The sequence below is a fragment of the Wyeomyia smithii genome, chromosome 1, assembly GCF_029784165.1.
Source record: "Wyeomyia smithii strain HCP4-BCI-WySm-NY-G18 chromosome 1, ASM2978416v1, whole genome shotgun sequence".
NCBI lineage: Eukaryota > Metazoa > Arthropoda > Insecta > Diptera > Culicidae > Wyeomyia > Wyeomyia smithii.
Genome location: NC_073694.1, coordinates 65,845,322 through 65,873,027, shown reverse-complemented (window position 1 = coordinate 65,873,027; position 27,706 = coordinate 65,845,322). Strand labels below are relative to the sequence as shown.

Below are 27,706 nucleotides of genomic sequence, written 5' to 3'. Positions count from 1 at the left end.
TAACAATATTTTACATTAACATACACGTAGGGGCAATGCGGATAAAAGTGAACCAACGTTCCATTTCAGTTGTCAACTTGTCATGGAAATTCAGTCCTGTGATAGAATTTCTACACGGTTAAGCTACCGCCAATATAGTAGTAACCTTCAAAATGCTACAGTGGCGCATAACTGCACATGTGGTTGCTAAGCCCTGAACTTGTTTTGTCGTGCACTGATACACTGCACTGTTACGGTTTCGGTTACCCGCCTTACCTGGCGCAATTGGTGCAGATCTTTTGCCGCAGAGCCCGTTCACGTGATCGTGTGCCCCACACTGTCGATACAACGTCAACTTCGTTCGATCCGGCAAAGACAGGCGTGGTTACTGCACACAGAAGCGTTTGATCGATTTCCGCTTATCAATGGTACATGATGAAATAGAAACCATTTAGCATTCGGCATGTTCGCTTGCTGCTAACTGTCCCGTCAATATTGCTGCAGTGCAGTTCCTGCCCTCATTCACAGTGCAGCGCCTGACGGAAAAGTAGTCCGCTGACCAGTTCGGCCGGTTTGAAGTGTGACACCCTCATCAGATATGATTCGATTAATCAACAGCGCTTTAAGTACTTTTGAGATCAATTTGCCAATGTCTGCGGTTGGATACGAGGTGAACGATTAGATTGAATAGAGTGCGGATTTAGTAAAAGTTACATTGGTTATAATGCCTTAAAATTTGCAGACTATCCTTAAGTGTAAAATTGAGGAATTTCGGTTCTTTTCGTTTTGATGAAGCATGAATCACATATCTTTTAGAGAGAAAAAAAAAAAAAAAGAATAAAATCAAATAACAAAAAAGGAACTGGTTAAAAAATCGGTCATTATGACCAACATGAAAACAGTCTGAAAACGCAAAATGATTATCTTGCTAAAACAGTGTCACTATGACGAAAAAATGCACATAATACGGAAATTCTTGTTGGTTTGGTAAACAATTTACATATCTAATGACACTTGTATTTTTATTCTATAAAATTATTTGTTTGTTTATTTTTTTATTCTAAGACGATATTCAAAATGAGGTATGTGGTCCCCGTGGTTCTGTGGTTAACAATGTCGGTCGGCTAACTCTCCCACATCGGGTATCGAGTTCGATTCCCGAAGGATCTTCTCAAGCTGGAAATTTTCTCGACTCAGCACCGGGTCACGGTGTATCGTACCTATGCTTCAACATGCAAAATGTGCCAGAAACAATATCGATAACAACGAATTCTCTCAACTAATTAAACTGCAGAAATGCAAGATTTAATATCAAACATCAATATATTGGATATGCAAATTTTACATTTATTTTATTGTTATCGTGGAAGGAGTAGTTTTTTTTGACTCAATAACTGCCACAGAAAGAAATAAACAAATACCAAACTAATGATTTATATTGTACATCAATCTCTATAATGTAAATTTTCATATAAAATCTGACAAATGATTTGTTCATTAGACATCCACTCATAAAATAAATCTGTTACAGATGCTCAACCCCCAGAGTAATTCTGTGCAAAATAATATATTTATTTGCCAATCTCAGCGCATAGATTTACGGCCAATAAAAACGAACGTCTGACACGCCACTGCTGTTGTGGCAGTCGTAAAAGCGAACGACTAGCCTCATCCATGATAGAAGATGCAGTGGATCCGTCGACAAGTGAACTACAACGGGCAGCACATCCGCAAACGGACATAACTACTGGTGGCTCCTACTCCGATCGTTCGAGAACGCAAAACACGACCATCGCACATCATCAGGAATGCGTCGAAGCCGGCCGAAGTTAATTCGACGATACGCCGGTAAAACGGCATTGAACGACCTTGGAAGGCCATGAAATCGTCCGTAGCTTTCTGAGCGATTCGTTCCGCGCACTGCCCATTGGCATGCGCGACCAGCCGGCGGCAGTGGTGCTAACGTTTTCCATTGACACGCATAATCGTATATAAGTGATCGCATTTTAAAGAGCCAAATAAATGCATGATCGACTTATTTACCCGACCGTTTTGGAAGACTATGACATTTTGAAACATTTTAACGTCAGAACACATTTCTAGAAATTTTTCTTACAAAGGAAATCACAAAGGCGTTTTCTTGAAATAACATCTTTTAAAAAAACACAAAACAGATATACGCTATTCCTGGCCACACTTCCGATCAGCTTGGCTTACTTTGGTTGAATCGCAGGTATCTTGTAGTATTGTTAGCTCTCGATCGCCTTTCCAACCGGTTCCGGTCTTCTTCATTTTATTGATTTATTGTTCTCCAATCGAATAGAATTGCAAAAAGGTATGTCCAGCTGATTGAGTTTGATTACTCTTCTCAGGATGACAAGCAAGCAAATCAAGCAGTACAGTAGGTTTTGTTGATCCCAGCTGGGTACACGTCCTGGTCATTTTGTTCCAGCCCCTTAATTGTAAATATCACCTGCGTAATAAATTTAACCAATTTGAAGGACATAACTGGCGGGTACGTGTGTGGTTGTGTGTGTGATTTGTTCCACCTTATCTTTATTACAATCAACGACGAACAATTTCAATTCGGTTTGTGTTCTAGTCTGTTACTCAAATTAAATTCTTGCCAAAACCAAGCTCATATTAAATTTTTGCCACTTCACATGAACCTATAATTGATTGCCCTGTCTGTGAAGACAGCGTGAAGGTAAACAGCAGCACAATACATTCGACGCAGGTGACGACGAACCCCCCAACATCGAAGCAGGGAAAAGTTGTAGCGGATTAAGTTGTTGATCATCGAACAATGGCAAAGCTATCTCATTCGCATGTGTAAGAAGCGCACTTACGAACGCGTTCATTGATCGCTCAATAGGCGACTGAAGAGCATCTTCACGCCGCACCGCAGCCGAGAGGACAATTATCCTGTCAGCTTCCGACCCGAATAGCCGAGTGCTATGCACAGTGAGTCTGGCGCTGTCTGATGGGAGAGTGCGAACTATAATTGAATCGATTAAGTCCCCAGCACGATCGACATGCCGGTATGTTGCCGATGCAAGCAGCCCGCTAGCGATCTTGTGCGGTTTCCAATTCACTGAGGCTCTGAAATTGTACCAAGATGATGCGACAGTGAACAACAAAAGACGTAGGAACCGGAGATGACTGAAAAAAAAAACTAGCAAACGGGGTCTAGTTCAGTAGCAGAAACATTTAGCATGGAATCAAGATGAAACTCAATCTCTTAGGTTAGCTGCAGTCCTCAGATTCTTGAAACAACATATAAGTCAATGTCTTAGACTTGGACTGCAGCCACGGAAGCAAGGACTACATTAAAAATATTTTTGAAGCTGCAATAAGCGTCCACACTTTTTTTAAATATATGCGACCACTTTCGTATCCTTCTGCGTAGTTAATGACGTAAATGTGATGTATTAATAAATCGTGACTTCAGCAGAGAAATCAATCAAGTCGATAGACATCAATGGATAACTAATGCTGCGACTGAAATTGTTGAATGGCTTCTAAACAGAGGTTCTGAACCAATCAATAATTTCAAGAGCTTCTAAATCAATCAACAATTTCGAAAAATTAAATTAGTTCGTAAAGATGCCAGTTGATACCTAGTCGTGCATCATAACGCTTGTTGAGACCTGCTTTAGCTTAGCTTAGACTGACTGCACGTCTCAATGGTGATTGATCCGAATCAGTAAAGACGCACAGTGAATAAACTGAATGGGGCTGGGAGTGACCGGCCATTTTCAATGTACGAGTTTTAGTAACTTAATACCTGAAAGATTAAATACGGTGTCGGCGGCCATATCCAGGCAATCGGGTAGGAAAAGGGAATGGATGTTAGCGTGATCCTTACTGTTTGTAGACTTGTTAACCTCTGCATCTCCCCAAAAGCCACAAAAAGGAAATTTTACTTAGTAGAGATGGATTTCTTTTCATCTTGAATTCATTTTGATAAGTATATGTGATCATACATATATAACCGACCCGTTTCTATTTAGCTATTTCTGGTTTATTCTCTGTTCAGCCAGCTGTTCAGAGAAGCACATTTAGCTTCAGTGGCGTAGCGTGACCGGGTGACACCCGGGGCGGAAAATTTGAGTGTCACTCCTTTCCCCCTGGGTGTCACCCCCACCAGGTGAAATCATTTTGTTATCAAAAATTGTGAGAGTTAGCACGATTGTTTTCATTTGCACTTAATCCACCCATTTTCGAAAAACTGGTTGAGATTAAAATCTTAGGAGCAAATTTATGTAATTTTCGAGGGACTTCCGGCAGGCACTTCGTACTATAAATTACCCCGTTCACGGCCAGTACGGAGCTTCTCGCAAATTGTCAGCCACAGCAGCACCTTTTTTTGGGAACTTGGTGTGTGAAATGAATTTCACCTCAGAGGTCACTTCCTTCGTGGGTAAAGTAAAATATGTACTGCCCTGCCAGTCGTTGTCACCCAGGGTGAGATAGGTCTCGGCGTGGACCACCATCATCACGTCGCGATTCGCCGGAAAAATCGACTCGACCATCGAGCTGGTGTCCATGTTCGCCAGGTACTTTTCCACTGTTTGGCCGGTTGAACCGACCTCCCGATCAAGCGTACGCAGCGATGTAGCCACTTCCCCCTCGGTTCTCTTCTTCAGCATTCTTTGAAGCTTCTTGTCGCTCAGGGTCGTCGGCCCTCCGGAACCGGTCTTTTTTTCGATGCTCTGATTGTAGTCCAGTAGTGCCAAGATGTTGTAGATACCGGAACAAGCGTAACCGGCAACCCTTTTTCGTACGATGTCTGTTTTCGACGCGACGGGGTAACGTTCTTCGATCGCGCACGCTCTTGAATGGAGTAGCTTCACTGTTTTCGCCATTGTTTTTTCCTGCTGAGTCATGGGTTACTATGATTGATGCTGCATGGGTATTTTCGTCAGTGCGTGTAAAGGTAAACTCATGAAAAATCGGCCTTTTTTGAGCATTTTTTTCAATGCTAACGTTAGGGCTCAACAATTTTGTCTTCTCGGAAAAAGTTTCCATCCAAAATTTGAGCTTAATCGAACTTCTGAGAGGGTTTCACTTACAGTCGTGAAAGTCTTACTTTTTTGACCAACCTGAAAATGCACAAGAGTAGTTTTTGAAGTTTCAGAAATCGATTTTTTTATTGCAAATCTCTTAAAAATGCATGAAATGTCGAGAACTTATGTTGTTTCATAAAAAATTGTTTTGAAATCAAAAATTAAATTTCAGGGACATGGAAACTTTTGCGTTGGGAGACTCGAGCTACATCAGATCACACTAGAGACACTCCCAGCTCGAACATTTCTTTCATCGATCAAAAAACTGTAACTTTGACCGCTTTGAGGCTCTACTTCCCAAAGTCCGTTTGAGCTCAAATTTGGCATGGGAAATTTTTACGAGAAAACAAAACTTTAAAACTCTATCGTAAATGAAATACATAATTCTATCGTAAATGAAACAATTAAAAAAAAATCCTTTTCTCTGAGTAACGTTAAAACTGTACATAAGTCTGTAGATTTATAACCTCTCGCTCAACGTATCCATAAAAAAAATTGTCGCTCGCAAGAGTACTTTTTTTGGTTTTGTCCGATAGTTCCGTGTGGGCAAGTACTCACATGGATATTTTCCGAGTGGGTACTACTACCCATACTACCCACATGAAACGCCGGCCCTGCTTCTTGCCGAGCATGAGAGCTGCATGTAGACATTTTTTGCATTACACTTTTCTTCTAGTTTCGTACTGTGTCTCTGTTGCTCGCGCAGAAACCACACACTTTCTGCTTACACCACAGCTGAACAAAATAAGTTTTGCGCACAATCTTCTTGTTATTTACTAAAGGAGGTGCCGCAGATTCAATTTAAATATTTAACATGTCCTCAAAATGACAATTTGTTATTCAACTGATCATCGGTAATGATACTGATCGCATCTTTGTGCTATCCCCGACATTGGTAAAAAGGCACTCTTCTGATAGCACAAAGCTAAACTGTTTTCACACTGAAAATTCGATGGCTCATATATTTTAAATGCCAGCATTCCAAAACGTTTGTGTGATGTCAAAATAAGGAAACTTTTCATTGGAGGAAGTGCCGGCTGATGTACTTGCTACTGATGTTGCCCGCTACCGCACGAAGGCAACTTTTCACTAGAGTATGTGCCGCTGTACCAGCTGGCCCTGCCATTCACTACGGCTGCCGCACAAAGGTGGTGGTGCTGCCACTGTTACTGTTTGGTGCCACTGCTGCTCTGCCGCTCATAGCAAGTCCGTCCCATTTGCGTTTTGGTGCTGATGAGAAAACAGCAATTAAAAATCGTAACGCTTTAGGTGAAATTTTGCACTCAAATGCTTTTTCAATCAAGACCATCAACAGAATTCAGTACTGCAATGACAATCTAACACTTTTGCAGCATGAAACTATAAATAAAATTAGATTTTGTTTTTACATTTGATACTAGTAATAAATTCAAAATCAGTTTAGGTGGAGGAACTTGTTTTAAATTTTCCTGAGAGCGGTCACACGTTCGTGACGGCGGACAGCTTCCACGACGCAGTGGAAGCAAATATGAAAGAACATTTATAGCTTAGGAAAATGTTTGCTACGTTAAAAAACAGCAAAGTAGCGTACCGAATTATTTGATATGACTGACAAATTTTTCAAAACGTAACTCAAGACAGTAATTGAACAATTCTTACCCACGTCTTTACATAAAACACGGATAAAATACGAAAAGTAGTAATTACTTAAGAATGCTTTAACTAACAATACAGTGACACACCTGAAGCGTTCACTGTCAACAAACAACAGCTGAAGGAAGCTACTGGTGGAAACTTCTTTCCGCTGTTGTTTGTTGGTGGCTAGAGCCGCACGATGTAGAACGCGTAAAATTCAATCAAACCTCATATCGAATATCACTTGGTACATCCAATTCTAAACCTGAAGACCATAAGTTGTGATAAATATCACATTTTTCATAATCGTTATTGGCTGTGGGGTTGAATTGCGAAGATTTTTTCAATGGGACCGGCTGAGACAGTTACGTAACTGTGATGTTTGCTTGAAATTGAAAATTTCGGAGGGAGGTCAGGCTGTTCAGCGTTACGTAATTTTAGGGGGGAGGGAGTCATATCGAACGTTACCTATCGTTACATAGAAGGGGAGGGGGTCTGAAATGTAGATTTTTAGCGTGATGAAATTTATGCACGACGGCCTATAAGAACGCAGGAAATCTATTGAAAACATACATATTTTTCACTTTTTCGGTAATTACATTTTTTTTATCCCTATGTAGCAGAACTTCCTGAGAGACGTAGCTCTACGTCGAAACGTAAAGCCTTGTTTTTAGCGCAGATTATTACCCAGCAGAGCTGATCGAGTACCATCTAATATCGGTAATTTTTGGAAATGGGATGATATTCAAAGCCCAGAAAACGACATCAGATACCATAGAATTTCAAGATTGTGACCCCCGGTTTATGGAAAACAGCATCATATGTCAAACTCTCTAATCTCAGTATTTTCGGAATCTGAATGATACCTAGAGGCCGTTTTTTGACCATTGTGACAACATTGACAAATGTGCATCTTTCACCACCACATTGTCAGAAACAATTCTGATACAAATCTATCGAAATCTTCACACCTATTATCAAAAGAATTATTGAATAAGAGAAGATTGCTTCGGAATTATCACTAGCCATCAGTCTCGAACGCTACAATACAAATATAGTAACGTAAAGCCTTATGTGGTTCTGCATCAATTTTGTGGCCGTGGCTTTGCACACAACCCTTCGTTTGTTCTTTTGGCTGTGAAGAAGTGCTCTAACAACAACTGTGTTTTTGGCAACTTTCAGCATTAATTTCGTATGACATTAAACCAACTACACAACGCTTCTCTTCAGAATTATCAAACATTTGTAAAAAAGAGAGAATTAAAAAAGAATTATTACCTACTAAAGTTTCTTGCTTCAGAGTATCAAATCGAGTGTATATCATAACATAAAACAAGAAATACATTAATATAGCTATCGTAATTCTACGATAAATTTGCGGTCGTGTCTCATACACAACCGAAAAAAAACCGATTCAGAAAAAAATGCTGGAAAGATCTAATGTGTGAAGTTTTTTGATGCATCATGGGAACTTTCTAAATGAAATCAATGAGAATGGGTATTTCTAGATCCGCGGTCATGATTGAATCTGAAAGTCGGAAGTTGATGTTTGGAAATCGAAAAAGGAAGTTCGACGTAATTTTTCAATTTCAAGATGGCGGCTTCTGGTTTTTGAGAAGGTGTTTAAATTGAGTAAAAGGTCATTTTACTTCTCTCCACTCATACTGGCATTTCTGGACCCAGAACGATGCTGAAAAACTAGTAATCGTTATTCAAGCTTTCGATTTCTTGGAAGCTGGTATTTTCGGAAACCGGATCACACCCAAAAACCGAAAATCGGTATCTGAAATTTTGAACTTCAGGATTTGATTTTCGGATCAAGGAAATCGATCATATATTCCCTAATATGAGTATTTTTGGAGTCGGCTTGACGTCCAAATATTGAGTATCGGTGTTCGATGTCGCTATTGAACCCGGAAAGCGACGAAAATTGAGGAAAATGCTTAAATACTATCCAATATCGGTACTTCCGGAACCAGCATGTCAACAAAAAACCGAAAATTTTATATCCAATATCTTTTTGAAACCCATTTGGTGACATCTAATTTCTTCAAAGCTGCTTAAAATTAAAAGGAATGCCAAAATATTGTCTGATCTCGGACTATGTCCAGAAACTGAACATCGGTTTCTAAAGCCATTTCGGTACTCAAAACTGTGAATTCCGGTTTTGGAAAGTTGGAATTGGAAAACTGGAAATATATAAAGTCTAGTTCTTGAAAGCCATTACATTCGGAGAAACAATTAAATCATCATATAAAATATTTTTGACGTGCTTATTTATTAATATTAATCCAAGGAGTTTCACGGCATTACAACCTAGTTAACGAAGAGTGTTCTGATGATTGCCATTTCAAAATTAATGGCAAGTTTTGATGGCGCAGTTGTTTCTTAACTATCGATCAGTAGAATGACTAAGGACGAAATCAGATTGAATTGAGACGATGATTTGTAATTTTTTCCGGTTATAAATTTCCGTGCTTGCAATCGGGAACGTATTATCTGATCTATGTAAACCAATTAGTTGTCGAACGGTTCGACATTTATGCACTGAAGGTCAATGTTTCCATTGTTTCTGAAGTTGCGAAATCAAGTATCAGTTCTTTTAACAGATAAAATCAGTTGGAAGCACAAATTGCTGATACACACCATTACATTGGAAATACACTCAGCCGTTCAATTACTTGCTATTAAAATTTTTAAACTTATCAACACATTTCAGTAATCCAACAAAATAATTATTCATTTGGGTCATGGTCCGAGGGGACGTAAGCTGCATTCCATCCGAATTGACCGGCAGTTCTGTGTTATGTTTTCACGTCAATGTCAACTCCACTGCACCAACCAACCGCATCGCATCGGGGTGCTTCAAATTCCGATCTTATCGAGCCACTTTGCCTTAGATATCGAATATCACATGGGCGGCATAAGTGGTCTTCGGCGCACTTCACCACTTTGCCATTTTCAAGTGGTTTTTGTTGCTAACCGTGTGTACATATCGTCCGACAACTAGTAATTATTGGTTTCCTGAAGTAAAACCATTAGAGCCGTCCGTACGACCCGTGATCGAGTGGCCAGCAGAACTGGATCACGCTTGCGTCGGTTCCGCCAAAAGGCCCGGCGTCACGATATACTACCACACAGGCAACCAGGTGAGGCTTTATAATTTACGATGTGATCGCTAGCAACTGTACCGCCGGTGGTGTCAGCATACCGTAAACCTCGATACTCCCACAGCATTCATCCTCCGGCTCCGGTAGCACTTCGTAAACATTCTGCTTCAAGTGGACCTCCGTTGCTGTTGGCGAATTCACATGAATGGAAATATATGGTGAATTCGCGGCACGAAACGAGCCTGTCAATATGACTGGGTACTGTCGCGAGCTGTTTTACGATAAACTTGTTTGTTTTTATTATCATTCACTGCTCGTCGCCCACTCGAAACCAAGAGTTTGTTAATTTGATCGTTGACGCGTCACACTTCGATATCAGATTCTGTCGGTAATTGATTTGTTTGCGTTGAAACTTGAATTCAAAGCCAAATTCACTCCAGCGATTTCTATTTATGAATGACTCTCTTACTAGACTGCCAAGCCTATTTTCACCGTTAGAGAAATAAATCATGTTTATCTGTAATAAAAAAAAATAAAAAAAATATAACATATCAAATTTAATCAAGTTTTTGCTGATTTTGTTTTATTTGTAGTTCATATGCTAAGATATGTTACGATGTAGAACTAAATTGTTCAATATCTTAAGGGATTGCACACTAACATAAGCAGCATCGACTCGGACTAAAGTAAAGCTTAGTAAATTTGGTGGCATCGATACGTTTATATTTTTTGAGTTTATATTATTTGAGTCATGCAGAGCTGCTTAAACTTTAACCAGCCATCTATAAGTAGCTTAATAAGTTCAACCTATGAAATTGGTCCGTGCATAGGTGGAGTCGTCGTCATCTGTTTTCACTAATCTGCGACAAATAACTGACCCGGAAGGTTCGAAGTTATGACAATATCGATAACACCCTGATGTAGATAAGCTTTAACAAGATTTTATATTCAGCAAGAAACTCGTTCACAGACACAATTTTTTCTGCGTACTGAGTTCACCATATGCGCTAGTTCCAATATGCGGTGCGGAACCGCATTCGAATCGAAGTTTGCAAGAGCAAAAAAATCACAGGAAGGTTGTGTGCAAAGCCACGACCACAAGGTTGAAGTAGAATACTTTTACAAGAATGATAACCCGGCTGCTTGCGTGTCAGTCATTTTTTCTAGTAAATAAACGTAGACTAATAAGATCAATCGAATTTTGCGCTTTAACAAGGATTGACCATTTTCAATAATATAGTAAGTTGCTTGTCATGTTTGGAGCTTGACAATTTTTTAATTTTGGTTATGCAAAAAATTAATTTTTATGCAGATAATGAAAATTTTTCGAATGTCGTGCTCATGACTGAAGGAAAAGATAATTCAGTATGTTCTGCGACAGATAAAGTGCGGAGATAAACTAAAATGTATAGCTTTTACAAATTCAAAAACGTAAATTAACTCAAAAGAAAATATTAACTCTTCAATCATCAGGTTTTTATTTCATCCTGAAAAGGACAATTTGTTGTTCAATTCAATATCGGATAAGATACCGATCACATCTCGGCGTTATCACTGACAGTGCGAATAAAGTATTCCATGTGATAAAATGAACAATGAAAAGCTGATTTAACATTCAAAACTAGACGGCTCATGTGTTGTCAAAATGAGTCAACTTTTCATTGAATGCATTTACTAGTGCCCGATATCGCACAGAGACTGCATTTCACTAAAGTAACCTCACTGCATCAGCTGCTATCGATGCTGAATACAGCTGCAACTGCTACGCTATCCGTAGCCATGCCACAGTTGTGGCCGCTATACGCTGGCATTGGCATCCACTGGCCCTGCAGCAGCCGGCCCAGCTGTTATCGATGCTGAGATCCGCTGCAACTAGTGCTATGCCACTGCTGTGGTCGCTATCCGCTATCGCTGGTATCCACTGCACTGCTACTGCTGCTTCTAAGGGAGGACTGCTGTTGTCGCTGTCTAGAACTATTATAAGCGGCTTCGGCTGAAACAGGCTCTTATATAGGCCAAATAGCATATTTTTAATTGCAAGGTATATGATTCGGTCGACCTTGCTTGGGAAGCAATCATAAAACGACCAATCAGAGGTCGTACTTTTCGTTTTGACAAGGTTTGACTATTTTCAATAGTACAATAGTTTGAATAATAAAATTACAATCATCTTCATTTGGGAAGAATCTTAGAAGATTTTCCAGTCTATTGCTGCGAGAACGAAGGAAATCCATTGAACACTAACCGATTTATAAGCATTTGAAATTGGACATATTTTTCACTTTTTTCGGGTTTAGATTTTCATTTCACATCCCTATGTAGCCGAACTTCCTGAGAGAAGTATTCTACTTCAAAAAAAACTTCTAAACCGGTACAGTCTCCGGCGTACTGGTTCTCGGGATATATGGGCTGATATATGCAGGCAGAAAAAAATAAAAATAAACATAAGTCTTTATTTGAAGCAGGAACCGCCCAGCTTCAGATTGAGCGTGGGTTTATTCAATGGACGTCGATTGGGGATTTATTCGACGTTTAAGGTGTTAATTAGAGCAAGTTATGCCTGGAGCGTTATGGCAATACCTATCGAAAAATGTTACGGGTACGGATCGACAGCACATGAATAAATAAACAAAAATAAGGAAATTGAAACGGGAATCCATTTCGTATCTGTCAATCTAGCTAGAAGTCTTGCTCACCGATTCTTTCGCTTTTGGGTTGATGAAGCAGAGTGTAAAAAATTAAAAGCTTCTCACAATAGAGTGTGTCAACTGACTTTATTAGGTATGGATTATTTAAAAAGTTCATTCTTTTATGGATGGAAAAATCACAAAAACCTTACTGCCGCATTTGCATTTTCACCAAAATTGAGCTAATAAGCGGAAATGGCGGAAGCTAGCGGAGTTAATAAGCGGAAATGGCTTGAAAAGCTTCAGGAAAACATCCAAACATATTATCCCATCCCGTAAGAAACAATGGTATGAGATAATGTAAAACACGGGAGCTCCGTAGCTGCAAGGTTACAGAGTCCGCTTTGATAAGCGGGTGGTCGTTTATTCGAATCTTAGTAGAATCAGGCCATTTAGTTATCAAATGACTTTAACATGGGTTTATTATCAGGCTCCTTACCATGTACCCTTCCTTCAAACTGAACTCTACAGTACCCCTGTTGACTCTCTTTCTAACAAAAATAAGTCCCTATTATAATAAAACTGGTGTGAGTAACGTATGATTAGACGATATTGTTAGGATGGACAGAGGCTCGGTATAGTAGAGCAGTAAGCTTGAAAGGGAAAGTTAAAACTAACACACAAGCACGGATATGAATGATAAGCTTAGCACTTACTTTAATAGTGATACAGCTAATAATATGAAGTGTGGAGTACAGAAAACACCTGGACAATATCACAATAGATCCTAATCTCTGGACGCAGTGATGAGTCCATACAGGAGAAAAAAAATGTAGAAACACGTTTTTCTCGGCATGCTGAAAATGCAAATGGGACTGACATGCTATGCGCGGCAGTTTAGTACTAAGATGTGAAAAATTCATTTTAACAGCTTCAAGTGGAAAAATGTGATCGTTCCTCAAAGGGCACTTGGTTTTAGTTTATACAGAAACTGGGAATTATTCGAATCATGCCTTCTCTATCGTTTTTCTTTTTTTTAGCAGACCAGCTTGGATATTCGGTAGAACACCTCCGTGGCTAAGAGTGACGCTTGACAAAGCTCGATTCCTCGCCATTATAGATCGCCAACTGCAAATGATGGGGATTGTCGTTTTCTCATTATCTCTAGCAGCGTGACTATCCTTTACCCAAGCTCCTTTGCTGCGACCATAGAATGTTGTACTTGCAAATTCTGTCGAACGGAATAGCGATACGTACAGAGACGACCAACGCCACAACGTAGGCGCAACGAGTATGTTATGGAATGACTTACTTTACTTCACTTTCTTGGCCGTCAGACCGTTTACCGGTCTAGGACTGAACGAATTAGAGATGTCCATCTACTTCTGTTTTGGGCAGCCGTTCCCAGTCACCTCGTACATCAGCAGATCGTGCATCTTCTTCCACCGCACACATCCATCGAGTGCAAGGCCTACCACGGAGTCGACGGTCTCTTCCTGGTTCTCTGCTGAATATGGTTTTGGCAGCTATCTCGTTAGGCATTCTGGCTACATGTCCAGCCCACAGAAGTCAGCCCCGCTGTTTTACCTTTACTATATCAGCATGTTCGTATAACTAGTACAACTTGTGATTCGTGCGTCTGCACCACATTCATCTTACAGTTTACCACCAAGAATCGATCGCAGAACTTTACGCTCGGATACTCCGAGCACTCGAATACTCCGAGAACACAGCTTCTTTCAATGTCCATGCTTTCATGTCCATGCATATCCGTAAAGCGCAACCGGGAGGATTAGCGTCGTATACAACGATTGCTTTGTGCAAGTTCGCAATCTTAGGGACCTTAGCTTTTTACGTAGTCCGTACAAGGCCCTGTTCGCAGATGCAACTCGTCGTTTCAATTCACGGCTCATATCGTCGTTACATGTCAAAAGCGTACCAAGATAAACGAATTCATCAACCACATCAAATGGTTCCTCACCAATACCGCCGAAACTTCCACGTTCCCTGCCAGATAATACAGAGTTCCAACCTCACCGCTTTACTCTTGAAAGGCCCGAAAGCCTTCTACACGGCCCTACAGTGGATACTGATGTGAATACTGATGTCAGTGCCGCCTTAAAATCTACAAACAGGTGGTGGGTCTGCAAGTCATACTCCTGGAACTTATTGAGGATCTGTCGCAGGGTGAAAATTGGATCCTTCAATCCGAATAACAGGACACGGGAGAGCACTTCGTATGCGGAGTTGAGCAACGTAATGCCTCAAAAGTCGCAAAAAAACAAGTGTATGACCTTTTATGTGGATTGGGCATATGAGGCCTTCCAATCAGTCGTTCGGTATTCGTTCATCCATCCAGATTCTCAGTATGATCTGGTGGATCGCATAGTACAGCCGCTTGCTTCCCGCTTTTAGAAGTTTGGCCGGAACACCATCCTTCTCAGGGGCTTTGTCGTTTTTAGCTCACTCATCGTCTTTTTAGCCTTCTCAGGTGTTGGTGGCTCCACAGCTCATAATCCTTACCCTGTTTTTGTTTACTCCCTTGCTGTCAGTGCCGCCTTAAAATCTACAAACAGATGGTGGGTCTGCAAGTTATACTCCCGGAACTTATTGAGGATCTGTCGCAGGGTGAAAATTGGATCCTTCAATCCGAGGAACAGGACACGGGAGAGCACTTCGTACGCGGAGTTGAGCAACGTAATGCCTCAAAAGTCATCCTTCCCAGGGGCCTTGTCGTTTTTAGCTCACTCATCGTCTTTTTAGCCTTCTCTTGTGTTGGTGGCTCCACAGCTCATAATCCTTACCCTGTTTTTGTTTACTCCCTTGCTCTTCATCGTTCAATAGTGCTTGAAAGTGCTCCTTCCACCTGGCTGCAACTGTTGGTTTAACCGTAATCAGGTTTCCGTTGTTGTCATTACACATGACCGGCACAGGGAAATTCCTGCTTCTGACTCTGTTTACTGTTCTATAGAAACTCCGCTCGTCGTTTTAAGCAAAGTTATCCTCTGGGCTGGCGAGCACCTGCTTCTCGTGCTTGTGCGTTTTCCGACAGTGGACTCTGTTTTCGGCAGCTCTTGCCTCCCCGTATCTCTCTATGTTCTGACGTGTAGAGGCTACATACGGCTTCTGGCACGATTCTTCTCGTCTGTTGCACTCTGGCGTCGTTCCTACCACGTCTCTCGCAGTCGTTTCAATGACACTGTGAGTACTACTCCACAGTTCATTTATGTTTTCCACTCGTTTCTCCTACTGTTCTGCGATCCGTTGATTCGTCCTCTCTGTGCGAGATTTCAGCACGATCGACAACCGTGCGCGGATCTTACACGACGAGATAATGATCAGAGTCAATGTTTGGACCCCGATAAGGCCCAACATCAGTAACATCCGAAAAGTGCCGATCTTATATCAGTACGTGATCGATCTGGGAGTAGGTATCTCCATTTGAATGCCTCCAGGTGTGTTTCTAAATATTCGAACGTGGAAAATAGAAGCTACATATGACCATTCCTCTGGCTGCGGCAAAATTTATCAGCCTTGCGCTGGTTTTCATTGGTTGCCGAATGAAGACTCCTTCCTCCCAACCTGGGCGTTTGCATCTCCGATAATACTACGTCGTTATCTTGGCACTCGTCATCTACTCATCCTCGACACAATTCAGAAAAAAAAACTTGGAAGCGCACCGCTAGCGCTATAGGTTTCAGTTTCCTGTTGGCTGTGGCCAATTACAGATCCAGCTCGTAATTAACATGAAGCTCTTCGAATAATATAGATATTTGCAATGAAGGTAACAAACCAACATTTACAAACGCTATCAGAGGTGAAATTTCTGAGAAAATTGCTAATTGGCATGTGTCGGATGAAATCTCACTATCTGATCACAAGTACATTTCGTTTGAATGGATTGGTGAAAAACCATCATCTGTTACTCACAGAGATCCTAAAACAAACAGACTGGGATCAATATGCACAATATCTGCGAAAAGATTTACCTTCAAATTGTAGCAGAATTGAAACAGTGCCATAACTGGAATCTATGATAATTCAGCTAAATGAAATGGTAATAAATGCATACAATAATAGTTGTCCCGCCAAACAATCGTTATCAAGTAGAGGCGTGCTATGGTGGAACAAAAAGCTTGAAAGTCTTCGAAAAAATAGTCGGAAACTTTTTAATAAAGCAAAACGTACATCAGACTGGGCTCAATATTGAAGAGCCTTAACTAAATCTAGAAATCTAAAAGGAGGTTCAGGGTTCAAATGAGTGAATTTATAGAAAGGACTCCAGTTGTTTCCCGAATACGAAAGACTCTTGCCAAAGATCATACCGTTGAGCTTGGCAATCTAAAGCGTCACGACGGAATCTATACTAGTGGTTCTCGTGATACCTCAAATCTAATGATGGAAACGCATTTTTCCGGTTCTATTGAAAAGACGGTTTCAGCCACCTCTGATTTAGGTGAAATTTGTTCTACGCAGACTAGCTCTTGGTCTACTAGAATAGAAAGTACTGTATCAGATGTGGCGGATGAAATTTTTACGAGAACCAGGCTGGAAAGTGCTATGAGATCCTTTGAGCCTTTCAAATCTGCAAGTGTAGATGGAATATTTCCAGCATTGCTTCAAAAAGGTGAAACAATACTAATTCCTTCTCCTATTGAGATTTTTAAGGCCAACTTACATTTTTTACGGATCTCTGTTTATTATTGTTACAAAACTACAAACTTTCTACTTGATTTGAACACAACATAATCACATCGTTGAAGTCATTTTAAACTTGAGCATGCAATGCGGCTACCAGAAATATTGTTAGCAGATCACTCAAAAACCGTGTTGCTGATTTGGCTGAATTTCTCTCTGCGCCAATCTTTCTATTCTTTCTGCTGTACTGTGTATTGGTTGAGCAAAAGCAGATAAGAAAAGTTTCTTGCAAATACAAGCTTTTCCATGCTGTGAGCCGCTATTTAGTTTAATTTCGTTGTTTTTGTTCATCAAACTGATCAAAAATTCCATTCAAAGTCACAGCTAATTTCGTTTTCAAGAGCAAATCTGTTTAACATGACCGAACTGGTAAGGTTGACTTAGTGAGACCTAGGGGTGAGAATTCAATAGTATAAACTGTATTTCAATTTAAAGTTATTGCCGTTAAATAGACTATCAAATTTTCAAATGAAAATAATGAGCTAAGTAGAATTACATGAGTACACTGAATTTTTGCCTTTCTCCTAGAAAGGTATAGCAATCACTGAAAAAACCAATGGTATAAAAATGCTCCAAAGGGTCGAATCTCGTGTATCAATCGACTTAGTTCGACAAGCTGAGCATTTTCTGTATGTGTGTGTGTGTGTGTGTATGTATATAACGGTCTCCCAATCTCACTCAATTTTCTCAGAGGTGGCTGGGCCGATTTTGATGGAACTAATTGCAAAGGATAGGTCTAGTTGCCCCATAAGACCCTATTGAATTTTATTGCAATCGGATTTTTAGTTTCGAGGTTGTATCAAAATGTGAAAATCGTAAAACTTCATTATCTCAGAAACTGCTGAACCGATTTGAACAAAATTGGTATCAAAAAAATGGGTTTGATTTTTGAAACATTTGTAAAATAATTTTATAAGGATCTGACATGTGGTTCAAAAGTTATGCAAAGAAAAGTGTTTCAAAAACTGTTTAAGCTCGCTCACTTTTCTCAGAGATGGCTGGACCGATTTTCACAAAATTAGTGTCATATGTAAGGTCTTGTTGCCCCATAAGACCCTATTGAATTTTATTGTTATTGGACTACAACTTTGTCCGTTATGTATAATAATGTGAAATCAGGCTTTGAAAAGAAACAAGTTTCTAAGACTGTTTGAACTCACCCACTTTGCTCAGAGATGGATGGACCGATTTTCATGAAATAAGTTGCAAAAGAAAGGTCTAGTTGCCTGATAAAACCCTATTGAATTTTATTATAATCAGACTGTATCAAAATGTAAAAGTTATGAAACTCCATTATCTTAGAAACTACACAACCGTTTTAAACAAAATAGGTATCAAATGAACGGACTCGTTTTGCCAAAAAGGCTGGACTGATTTCAACAATCTTAGCTTTAAATTAAAGGTTTAGTTGCTATATTGGTACCCATTCCATTTAACCCTTTCCCGCTCATGGTGACTCTAGAGCACCAAGAATTTTAATCATCATATCTTGACATAAAATAGTTTGTTGTGCTTACGATTGTTCCATAAACTTTTATATGCTGCCTCAGAGCAGTGATGCTCTTGCATTTTCTTCAAAATACTACAGTTGACAGTAATTTTAGTTAGTCTACAAAGTGTTCAGCTTAAATTTTCTCGTGAAGCTATAAATTTTAATGATAAACCTTGTGAGCGGGAGAGGGTTATTAACAACACTGGTTGACAAAATCGAAAAAATAAATGCTGCTCTAAAGCTTGCAATAGCTGCTCTAGAATGAAAATAATCACAGGAATGGTTAAAAAGCTATAATTTTTCATTTTTTCTCAGTTTGACCTTCGGGGCCATACTTGTGCTGATTAGTGTAATCGGACTATTAGTTTACCCTTAATTTGCTAAATTGTAAAAATACTAAAAGTCTATTCTCTTAAAGATTACACAACTTATTTAAAGAAAACAAGTGTCAAACGTACAGGTTGTTCCTCAAACTTACAAAGAAACAAAACCCAAAGTCTGTTTAAAACTAGCTGCTTTGATCAAAGTTTGAAATTATGAGTCATTATGATAGAGAAAACTTACGAATATTACGTCAAATTTCAAATATTATGCTCTATTTTTTCCTTCAAATACAACATCAATATTCTAAAATCCAAAAAGCTATTATACCTTTATTGGATTATATTCGGCAATTGAAGGATGTTTTAAAGAAACCGAGAGTCGCAAATTCGGATTTCAAAATGAAGTATGAAGTTGAAAAACTCACATTGGTAATGTTTGTCGCCATCTTCGCCATCGAAATACCCAGATTATGCAGTTCGGCAATTTTATGATTTTATGTGGTCATCTGGATTTGAAATAGGGTTCGAGCTTGGATTCTGGCCACTGGGTATAATCCAGGTTTCAAGAACCTGTATTGAAAGGTATTTGGCCATTCATTGGATGCCCCTCAGAAACGATCAGTAATATAAACTGCGTTAAAGAATTTCATTTCCACTGATAAGATCATTCAAATTTATGTATTTGGAAGGGAGCTGCGTAGCCGCAAGGTTACAGAGTCCGTTTTGTCAAGCGGATGGTCGTGGGTTCGAATCGCAGTAGAACCAGGCCATCCGATGTCAAAAAGGACTTAAGCATGGGTTTATTCTCAGGCTCCCCACCAGTTACCCTTCCTTTCCGCTGAAATCTACAAATACCTTTGCGTGATTTTCTCTTTACAAAAAATAAGCCCTCTTATCAATAAAACTGGCCAGAAGGACGCACGACGAAACTTCTCCAGGGAATTATAATTGGTGATATTTGGCAAGAGGAACGAGTATCGGTATAGTAGAACAGTAAGCGTGTAAAGGAAGAGTAGCACATTACACACAAGCACTGATGAACAATAATAATAAGCATGCCACTTCTCAATAGAGGTATTGCTATTAACAGAAGTGCGGGATACAGCAGACACCTGGGCATATCTCACAATAGATCTACGATTCTGGTCGCAGTGAGGAAGTCCATACAGGAAAAAAAATGTATTTGGAACAACATTTAATTATACATTATTTGAAATCTACTGACTAAAGTTGACATAAACAATATAAATATTTATATGCAGTATATGAGTACAAATCGATTATACCACGATCAAAAACAAAATTGCATCATATATTTGAAAGAATTTAATGGTATATGTGTTAATGTATGTTCATATGTGTGTGAATGTTATATTTTAAATTTTGGGTATAGTTGTGCTGTTGGCTAACAAAAATTTGTTGTTCAGATTGAATAATAAATCCAGCAGAAATTATCAAGGTGTATTTTTAAGTGTTGGTGTAAATCTATTTCAACAAATAATAAGTTCGAATGAGAAAGGCTGGGTCTGACCGCTAGGTGGATCAATTTAGGTTTTTTTTCACACGATTGATGCGACCGCGCAAAAAAGAACCGCGTAAAAAAAGATTGCGTAATTTTGAACGAATCGTTTAAACAAGATTGCGTCGTTTTGACAAAATCTTTCGTGTTAAGTGTGTGTGTAAGTGTATGCGTGTGTGTATGCGTGTGTGTGTATGTGTGTGTGTATGCGTGAGTGTGTATGCGTGTGTGTGAATGCGTGTGTGTGTATGCATGTGTGTATGCGTGTATGTGTGTGTGTGTGTGAGTGTGTGTGTGTGCGTATGCACGTGTGTCTGTGTGTTTGTGTATGTGTGTATATGTGTGTGCGTGTTTGCGCGTGCGTGTGTGTGTATGTGCCTGTATGTGTGGGTGTATGTGTGTATGTGTTATGTACGTGTGTTTGTGTAAGTATGTGTTTATGTATGTGTGTGTGTGAGTTATATCTTGGTTCATATACAAATGTTTACCATGTCACAAGTCACGTAATTTTAATTTAATCGCGTTAAAAAAGATCGCGTAATGTCGAGAAAATCGTGTTAAAAATCGTGTAAAAAAATTACATTAAGAATTCAGTGTAATTCCTAACTAGCATATGAAAGGTAAACCTTGGTTCATCGGAATAATCCCTCGCGCATTGTGCGAAAATTTGTGCATATAACGTTTCATTGGGTTATACTATATTTATTGATCATAATTCAGGGTTAATGATTTTTTTTGCTAACTAAATTCGTAAATTTTAAGTATACACAGTACCAAAAAATGAAATTTACAACTAATACAAATGAAAGCACAAAACGGTTTCTAACACATAAAGTGAAAAACATATAGAATTTCACACCGTTAATAATGCACAATACAGAATCGTTTTGAACCATGTAAATTTGTACGTTAATTGATATAAACTTAAAGCTTTGAATATAAATATGAATGCAAGTTCACAATATATTCATTTACATTGCATGTGAATATAATGCCACACAGAATATTACATGGTTTCCAAAGCTCCATTTATGTGCATTTAAAGTAATGTAAATTTTTGTTACTGTGTAGGATTGAGAGAGAAAGTGTGTAACATGTCAAAAATACTTTAATTCTACATGCTTTAAAATATACCGTTTTTATACACGAAGGATAATAGTTAAAAAAATAATTAGATTCGACGGATTTCCATAATCAAAAATACCATAATATAGGTAAATGTGGTAAAAGAGATAATTTCCAACGCACGCAACCGCTGTTCAAAGCTTCAAGAATGCAGCAAAATTTATTTTCAATTCTCAACGTGTAATTTCTTCCTTTATTGCCAGTTAATAGGTATGACAGGGAGTTTAAGCACAGGCAAACCGAGAGGCCCCATTGAAGTCGATTGCGGATAAAGCTCGATCTCGCGTGAATGAGTCAATTTATAATGATAATGGAAATAATACTGTCCATAATTCTCATCGGGTCGATGACAGCTACGCGAAACCTGAATGTGACCTGGGGCCGTGGTTTCCCTTCGGCATGCATTGCAAGGATTCGATAAATTCGAATTTATTCCCGGACGGGCCTACAATCTGGCAAGATGATGAACCGCTTTGGTTGCCGAGGTAGGGTCAGCTCCAGCGGCGAATCTGTTGCACATAAGTGCATAAGTGGTACAAAATACCTATTACTCGGTTGTGAATCTCGTGCCTTCGGGCGATGTCTCATCATTTTTATCGACGTTGTCCTCGTCGCTGCCGTCTTCGTCATTCTCGCCAGCTGTACTTCTTTAGCGTGAGCCGCGTGCATGATGGGCTCATAAAATTACTTAAAGCAAGACTCCCAGGTGAGAATCGGGTACCGCTTGAGTAATGACGATCGGTATTTTCCGCTATTGCTATGCTTGTGAAACAAAGGTGTGGTCTGCTCGCCAAAAGGAGCAAACAGGCTCCGCTGGTATGCCATATGAAAGAGAATAGTGCATGAAAAAGGAATTAACGTAAATTATTGCTAATTTAGCTCGACGGAATCCGCTCGGTTCGTTGATTCTAGATGTCAGTTAATCGTTGGTCGTTATTTTTAGCGCGCTTCTAATTGATTCTTATGGCGGAGCAGCATTGCTCTCCCTGTACAGGAATATTAACTAACATCCTGTTTCATTTTTTCTTGCTTTACTTTCAGATTTTATCCATCGATCGAGTCTGTAGTTATCCTACACCAAATGACATTCTGTCAGGACCAGAGTTCCTATCGATGCTCATGGATGCAGAAGTTCGAAGCAGTAAAAACAGTAACAACGGTGGCAGTGGCTACATCAAACGTCAATCTTCACCAATGACTGGCCACGAATACCGTGGATCACGAAAGTTCCATCACTTTTATTATGATCGAAGTGACGCTGAGGACAGTATTCTACCGATCGAAGCACTATTCACCTCCCAGGAGGACATAACACGAAGCGGATCTCGATCGTACGGGCTTCGTAGCAGGTACAGGACCAGGAACGGAAAATTGTTACCTCGTACGACTTCAACTACAGAAGCTGTAGGCGAAGTTACTGATTTGGTGGTTGCTGCTAGTGAAATCAGTATTGGGTCCAGCTCGACAACTGACGGGGAGATAACGGAGAGTACGACGATTATCGCAGAATTGCCAACCGAAACTGATACTCTGTCTAGCAGCACCACGGTAACCTCATCTATCAACACTAGTCATATTCCTCAGTTGGAAGAAAAACGGGAGGAAAGAATTACTTCTGATTTCGTGGATAGTACTAGATCAATACAATTGAACGATGGAGGACGGCCCATCAATGTGAACTCGTTTCGAAGTGAACTCACGATAGAAGAGATAGCACCATCTATTGATCGTGGGATTAAAACTTACGAACCCGATGAATCGAGTAATGTGCGAAGCATTGCTTCCATGGCAGAATCTGAAATATCCCGTGTTCAGCCAATCCGAGGGAGGATGCAACGGAAACAAAACCCGTTAACACCGCGACAAACGGTTATATATCATGACAAAGAAAACGAGAAAGATCAGCCCCACTCAGTGTCTTATAGTTACATTGGTGAATCGGCGCCGACCATAAAAACTTGGAAAGACATAGACGAGGAATATTTAAAACCAGCTCAACAATCGGAAAACAGCACTGTAAAAACAGTTGAACGTTCTACTAGTAAACCAGTCTTTTCAGAGCCGGCCAAAATTTGGTCAGAACCGGAGAAAAACTATAGTGAGCCGGCAAAAGTGTGGTCCGAGCCGGCGAAAATTTATTCCGAACCGGCAAAATTTTACTCGGAACCAGCGAAAGTGTATTCCGAGCCAGCTAGAATTTATTCGGAGCCTGCCAAGGTCTATTCCCAGCCGTCCAGTTACTGGCTAACGGCTTATGAAAATCCCCCTGCTGGCCCAGCTGGTGTTTCTCGCCCATCAACCGAAAAACCTGCTGATCAGCCGAAACGGATAGTTTTCAATGATTTGGATAAAATTCCTTATGACGAACTTAACGCACCAGCGAATGCCGAGGAACGAACATCCATCCATAATGCAATAGGAAAGTTCACCCCGAAGCAGATTCATGAGCCGCCGAAAAGGCTTAACTATAAACCAACACCGGATCCAACGGAGATTGTGGATCCGTATGTTGAACAGCAGGACGGCCAGACTGGAAATGCACCGGCTGGGGTAGTCCGAACTCTCGCTCCGGCTGTCGGATCACCCGACGACTCCAAAGTGGGTTATGTCGTCGAAGGCCGTAATTACCGCAAGTATCGCGTTGAAGAGAAAACACCGGACGGTTTTATTGTCGGTGAATATGGTGTGCTGAGTCATAACGACGGTAACCTGCGCGGAGTTCGCTATACTGCCGATTCCGATGCCAATCCTAGGTTGATATATGACGCGCTGCTAAAGTTTCTATCGCTGTGAGCGACGGACGGGACTCAGTCTGAAGTGGTAACTGTTGCCAAATAGAGTTAACTTACTTCCCTTCTTCAAGCACGTCTATGATCTGTTCAGTTTTATTCGAAAAATCACAACATTCAGTGTAGAAATCCAGACAAATAATCACGATTGGTTTGCCCTGCGCAAGCAGTCCTATCTCATTCGCTAAGGGAAGTGTTAAAAACTACTAAGTCGATGCCATACAATCAACCTTTGAACTACAATAATTGCACAATAAAACAAATATATTTATATATCAGTAGTGATAAACTGCGCCCTTTCAACGTCAGCAATTGGATCGCGGAAAAGTTGATTCTGAATGTGATAGTAGACTAGGTTAATTATTAATTTATTAGACCGGTTCCGTCCGAACAGCGAAACAGGTATGTGTCCGGTACTGCCAGACGAACTCTGCTCAATCTGGAGATTTTTATTTTGAACGATGAAGCTCTATTTCCATTTCTTCAAAATAACATCTTGCCATACGCCCGAATCGCACTGAACTTTGTAGTAGCACTTAACATATCGATCATTTTAGACTAAGGCCGCCTTGAAAAAAAAAAATAAACATAAACTATCAAGTGGTGTTTTTTATTTGTATCTGGTGTTCTAAGTTAACGAGAGTCAACAAGCAAAACTGGCAAAGCTTCTTACCCGTCCTAGGGTAATTGTTTTTTTTTTATCAAAACTTTGTGAAATCGAGAAGTTTAAAACAATCCGAAAGTTTTGAACCATTTTATGATAGTTTTATTTTCCATGTTGAGAATCTTTCATAGTAAAACGTAAATATCGGATATGTAGAATAATTCTTCTGGGTTGTATTGGAAGGTTCTTTTGTGCATCATTTCTGCAGGCTAAGGGATGGTTATCATTTTAGCTGGAATGAAATATATGATATTGATTCTTCATTGCGAGTGGTAGTGTCAGTCATTGTGTCATAATTGTGAACTAACAAAAAATATTGAACATTTGAGAAAGGTCCGTTACCGGCCTCCCGACAAAAATTTCTTATGATTCCAAAACAAGAGCGTTGTACGGCCTTCAAGTCCGCTTTTTGAATGCATTTCTTGATTCACAATTCGTTGATCTCCAGGTATTTTTGCACCGACAGAACTCGAAATCTCAAAGAAATCTTCGATTGAACGACACTAAGGTGGATTTGTTGGGTTGCGTATTTGGGGTAGGGGAGGACCGTACAAGACGCACCAGTTGGGTAAGATGGCCCATGCTATCAATTCCCAAAAATACTTACACGTGTGACTTTTTATGACGAAATTCTTCGCTTTTCTCATAAAAACCCAGCTTCTCTACAGTTCTCATATAAAAAAGTATGCCATAAAGACTAAAATACTCAAAAAACTGTGCAATTGGCTGTGGCTCTGTCCAACATGTAATTATTCATGAATTTCATTTAAACTTTTATGATTAACTGACTTGTCAATAATACAAAAAACTATGGTTCCTCTAACCTTTACACGTTTGGAGTTTATAATACTATGAGAATTTTCAAATATTTCACTAACTTTCGTCAACTTTTACCTAAAACAATCAAAATTAAAATTGGGGCAGAATGCACTACGAAGAGCTTGCAGGAGATTGCTTGGCAACTTAGAGCATGTTCCATTATTTTTGATTTTACTTTCGAGACTTCAAGCGCTTCTCACTTCGCGTGCTGATTTTTGCTAGTGGCATATTAGCCTACTGCTCTGGAGTATACTGACCTTTGTTGTGGTGCGTTTTGGTCACGGGCTTGTTTGGCGGCAATGGTTAATTTTACCAAAAGAGACATTGAAATCGAGTATTTTATAATAAACTTCGTCATAAACATATAATAAATAGATCCTACAATCATCCTACCCGTTTAATGTCGCTTTGAAATGATTTGAAGCGCTGTAAATCGCGCAAATGCTTTACTGGTGCGTTTTGTACAATCCTCCCCTACAAATAAAGTCGAGTGATTGTTCAGAAACGTTTGTGCTTTCTTGACGTGCTGTGATGAAATTTTCTCTGGCCAAAACACATACGTTTCATCTGTATAATGTTTTGGAAAAAATGGAATCATAATGTTGTTCAAACATTCGTTCTGGTATATATTTTGATTGATAGCTAAACCACTAGGTTTGAATCATGATTTTGACAAAAAGGAAAAACTCCTTTTCTGTCCACTACTCTGAGCGACCTTCCAGTACCATTTTGGTGGATTATAGTTGAGATTCGCAGGCGGCCATACATAATAGAAAGCGGAAGGTTTTCGCTTTAAAAACCGATTACCACGAACTTTTTACCAAAATTGTTGTGCAGTTCATAGCGAACTGTACAATGCACTTGTGGAATGCTCAATGTTTGGACGTAATTTTGAACCGAACTGAGCATACATAAACAAAACAAAAAATACTGGCATAAAAAGAAAAGATAGGGCTTTCATATACATATTCTCATTCCTCTCTGAGTGTGTCTGTTCTGGAGTAAAAGAGCTCCGAAAAAATTCCAGATTTTTAGTTGTCACCCGTTATGCATGAGCTTTGCAGCGTTTTGCGGATAAATATTTACCTACTTCACAAAGGTATCAATCTTATTAGAATCAGGCCCGTCTTAGAGATTCAGATTGAAAAAACTCTTGTCTAAATATTAGAAAATTTCCTCGACCAGAGAATTCTATACTCCTCAGTTATTTGCAAGATGGTTCAAGATACGATCGGTAAAAAGATAAGAGAATATCAAGTCTGCGGGAGACAATCGAGTTACGAATAAACCAGCAACTACTAACATGTAGCAGGTTTTACTATATCACAACGAGTGTCACCGCAAGTATGCTAATCAAGTGCAGAATGTAAATATAATAGCGAGAATCAGGCAATATTGCTCTGAAGAAGGTCACCGATGAAGCACGCTTATCCAAGTTGTGCCTATCCTTCAATAGTTACAACCTAAACAGCAAGCATCGGCTTTTTATGAACTGTACAGTTAACTTTTCGTATTTATCTGCGGCATTTAATACATAGTACCCAACTGGCAGAAACATGTCCGTCAAAATTGGTGACCTCATTTCCTCATTATTTTCCGTTTGGTACGGCGTTCCTCAATGTAGCCATCTTGGACCATTTCTATTTTTTCTGTACATGAACGATGTTAACCTAATTCTGACGTATTTTAACTATCTTTAGCTAATGATTTAAAGTTGTATTACACTATAAAATAACTGAAGGACGCCTTTTTTCTGCAGTAGCAATTGGAAGCCTTCGCTGTCTGGTTCCAACTCAAACGTCGTTGGACATATTCAAACTTTGGGCATCACGTTTAGTCGCGGGCGCTCTACTCTCCATTTTAACTATGCTTTGGCAA

At 39.6% G+C, this 27,706-nt stretch overlaps 1 protein-coding gene across 1 annotated transcript in view; it reads left to right on the top strand.

Moving 5' to 3' along the window:
• The window catches only part of LOC129718001 (uncharacterized), a 48,584-nt gene extending 23,651 nt beyond the window's left edge, over positions 1-24,933 (top strand). Inside the window, exon 2 of the mRNA XM_055668375.1 lies at positions 22,598-24,933. Within this exon, the coding sequence (XP_055524350.1) occupies positions 22,598-24,349 (1,752 nt within the window). The 3' untranslated portion in view covers positions 24,350-24,933. The remainder of the gene's footprint in view (positions 1-22,597) is intronic.
• The last annotated feature ends 2,773 nt before the right edge of the window (positions 24,934-27,706 follow it).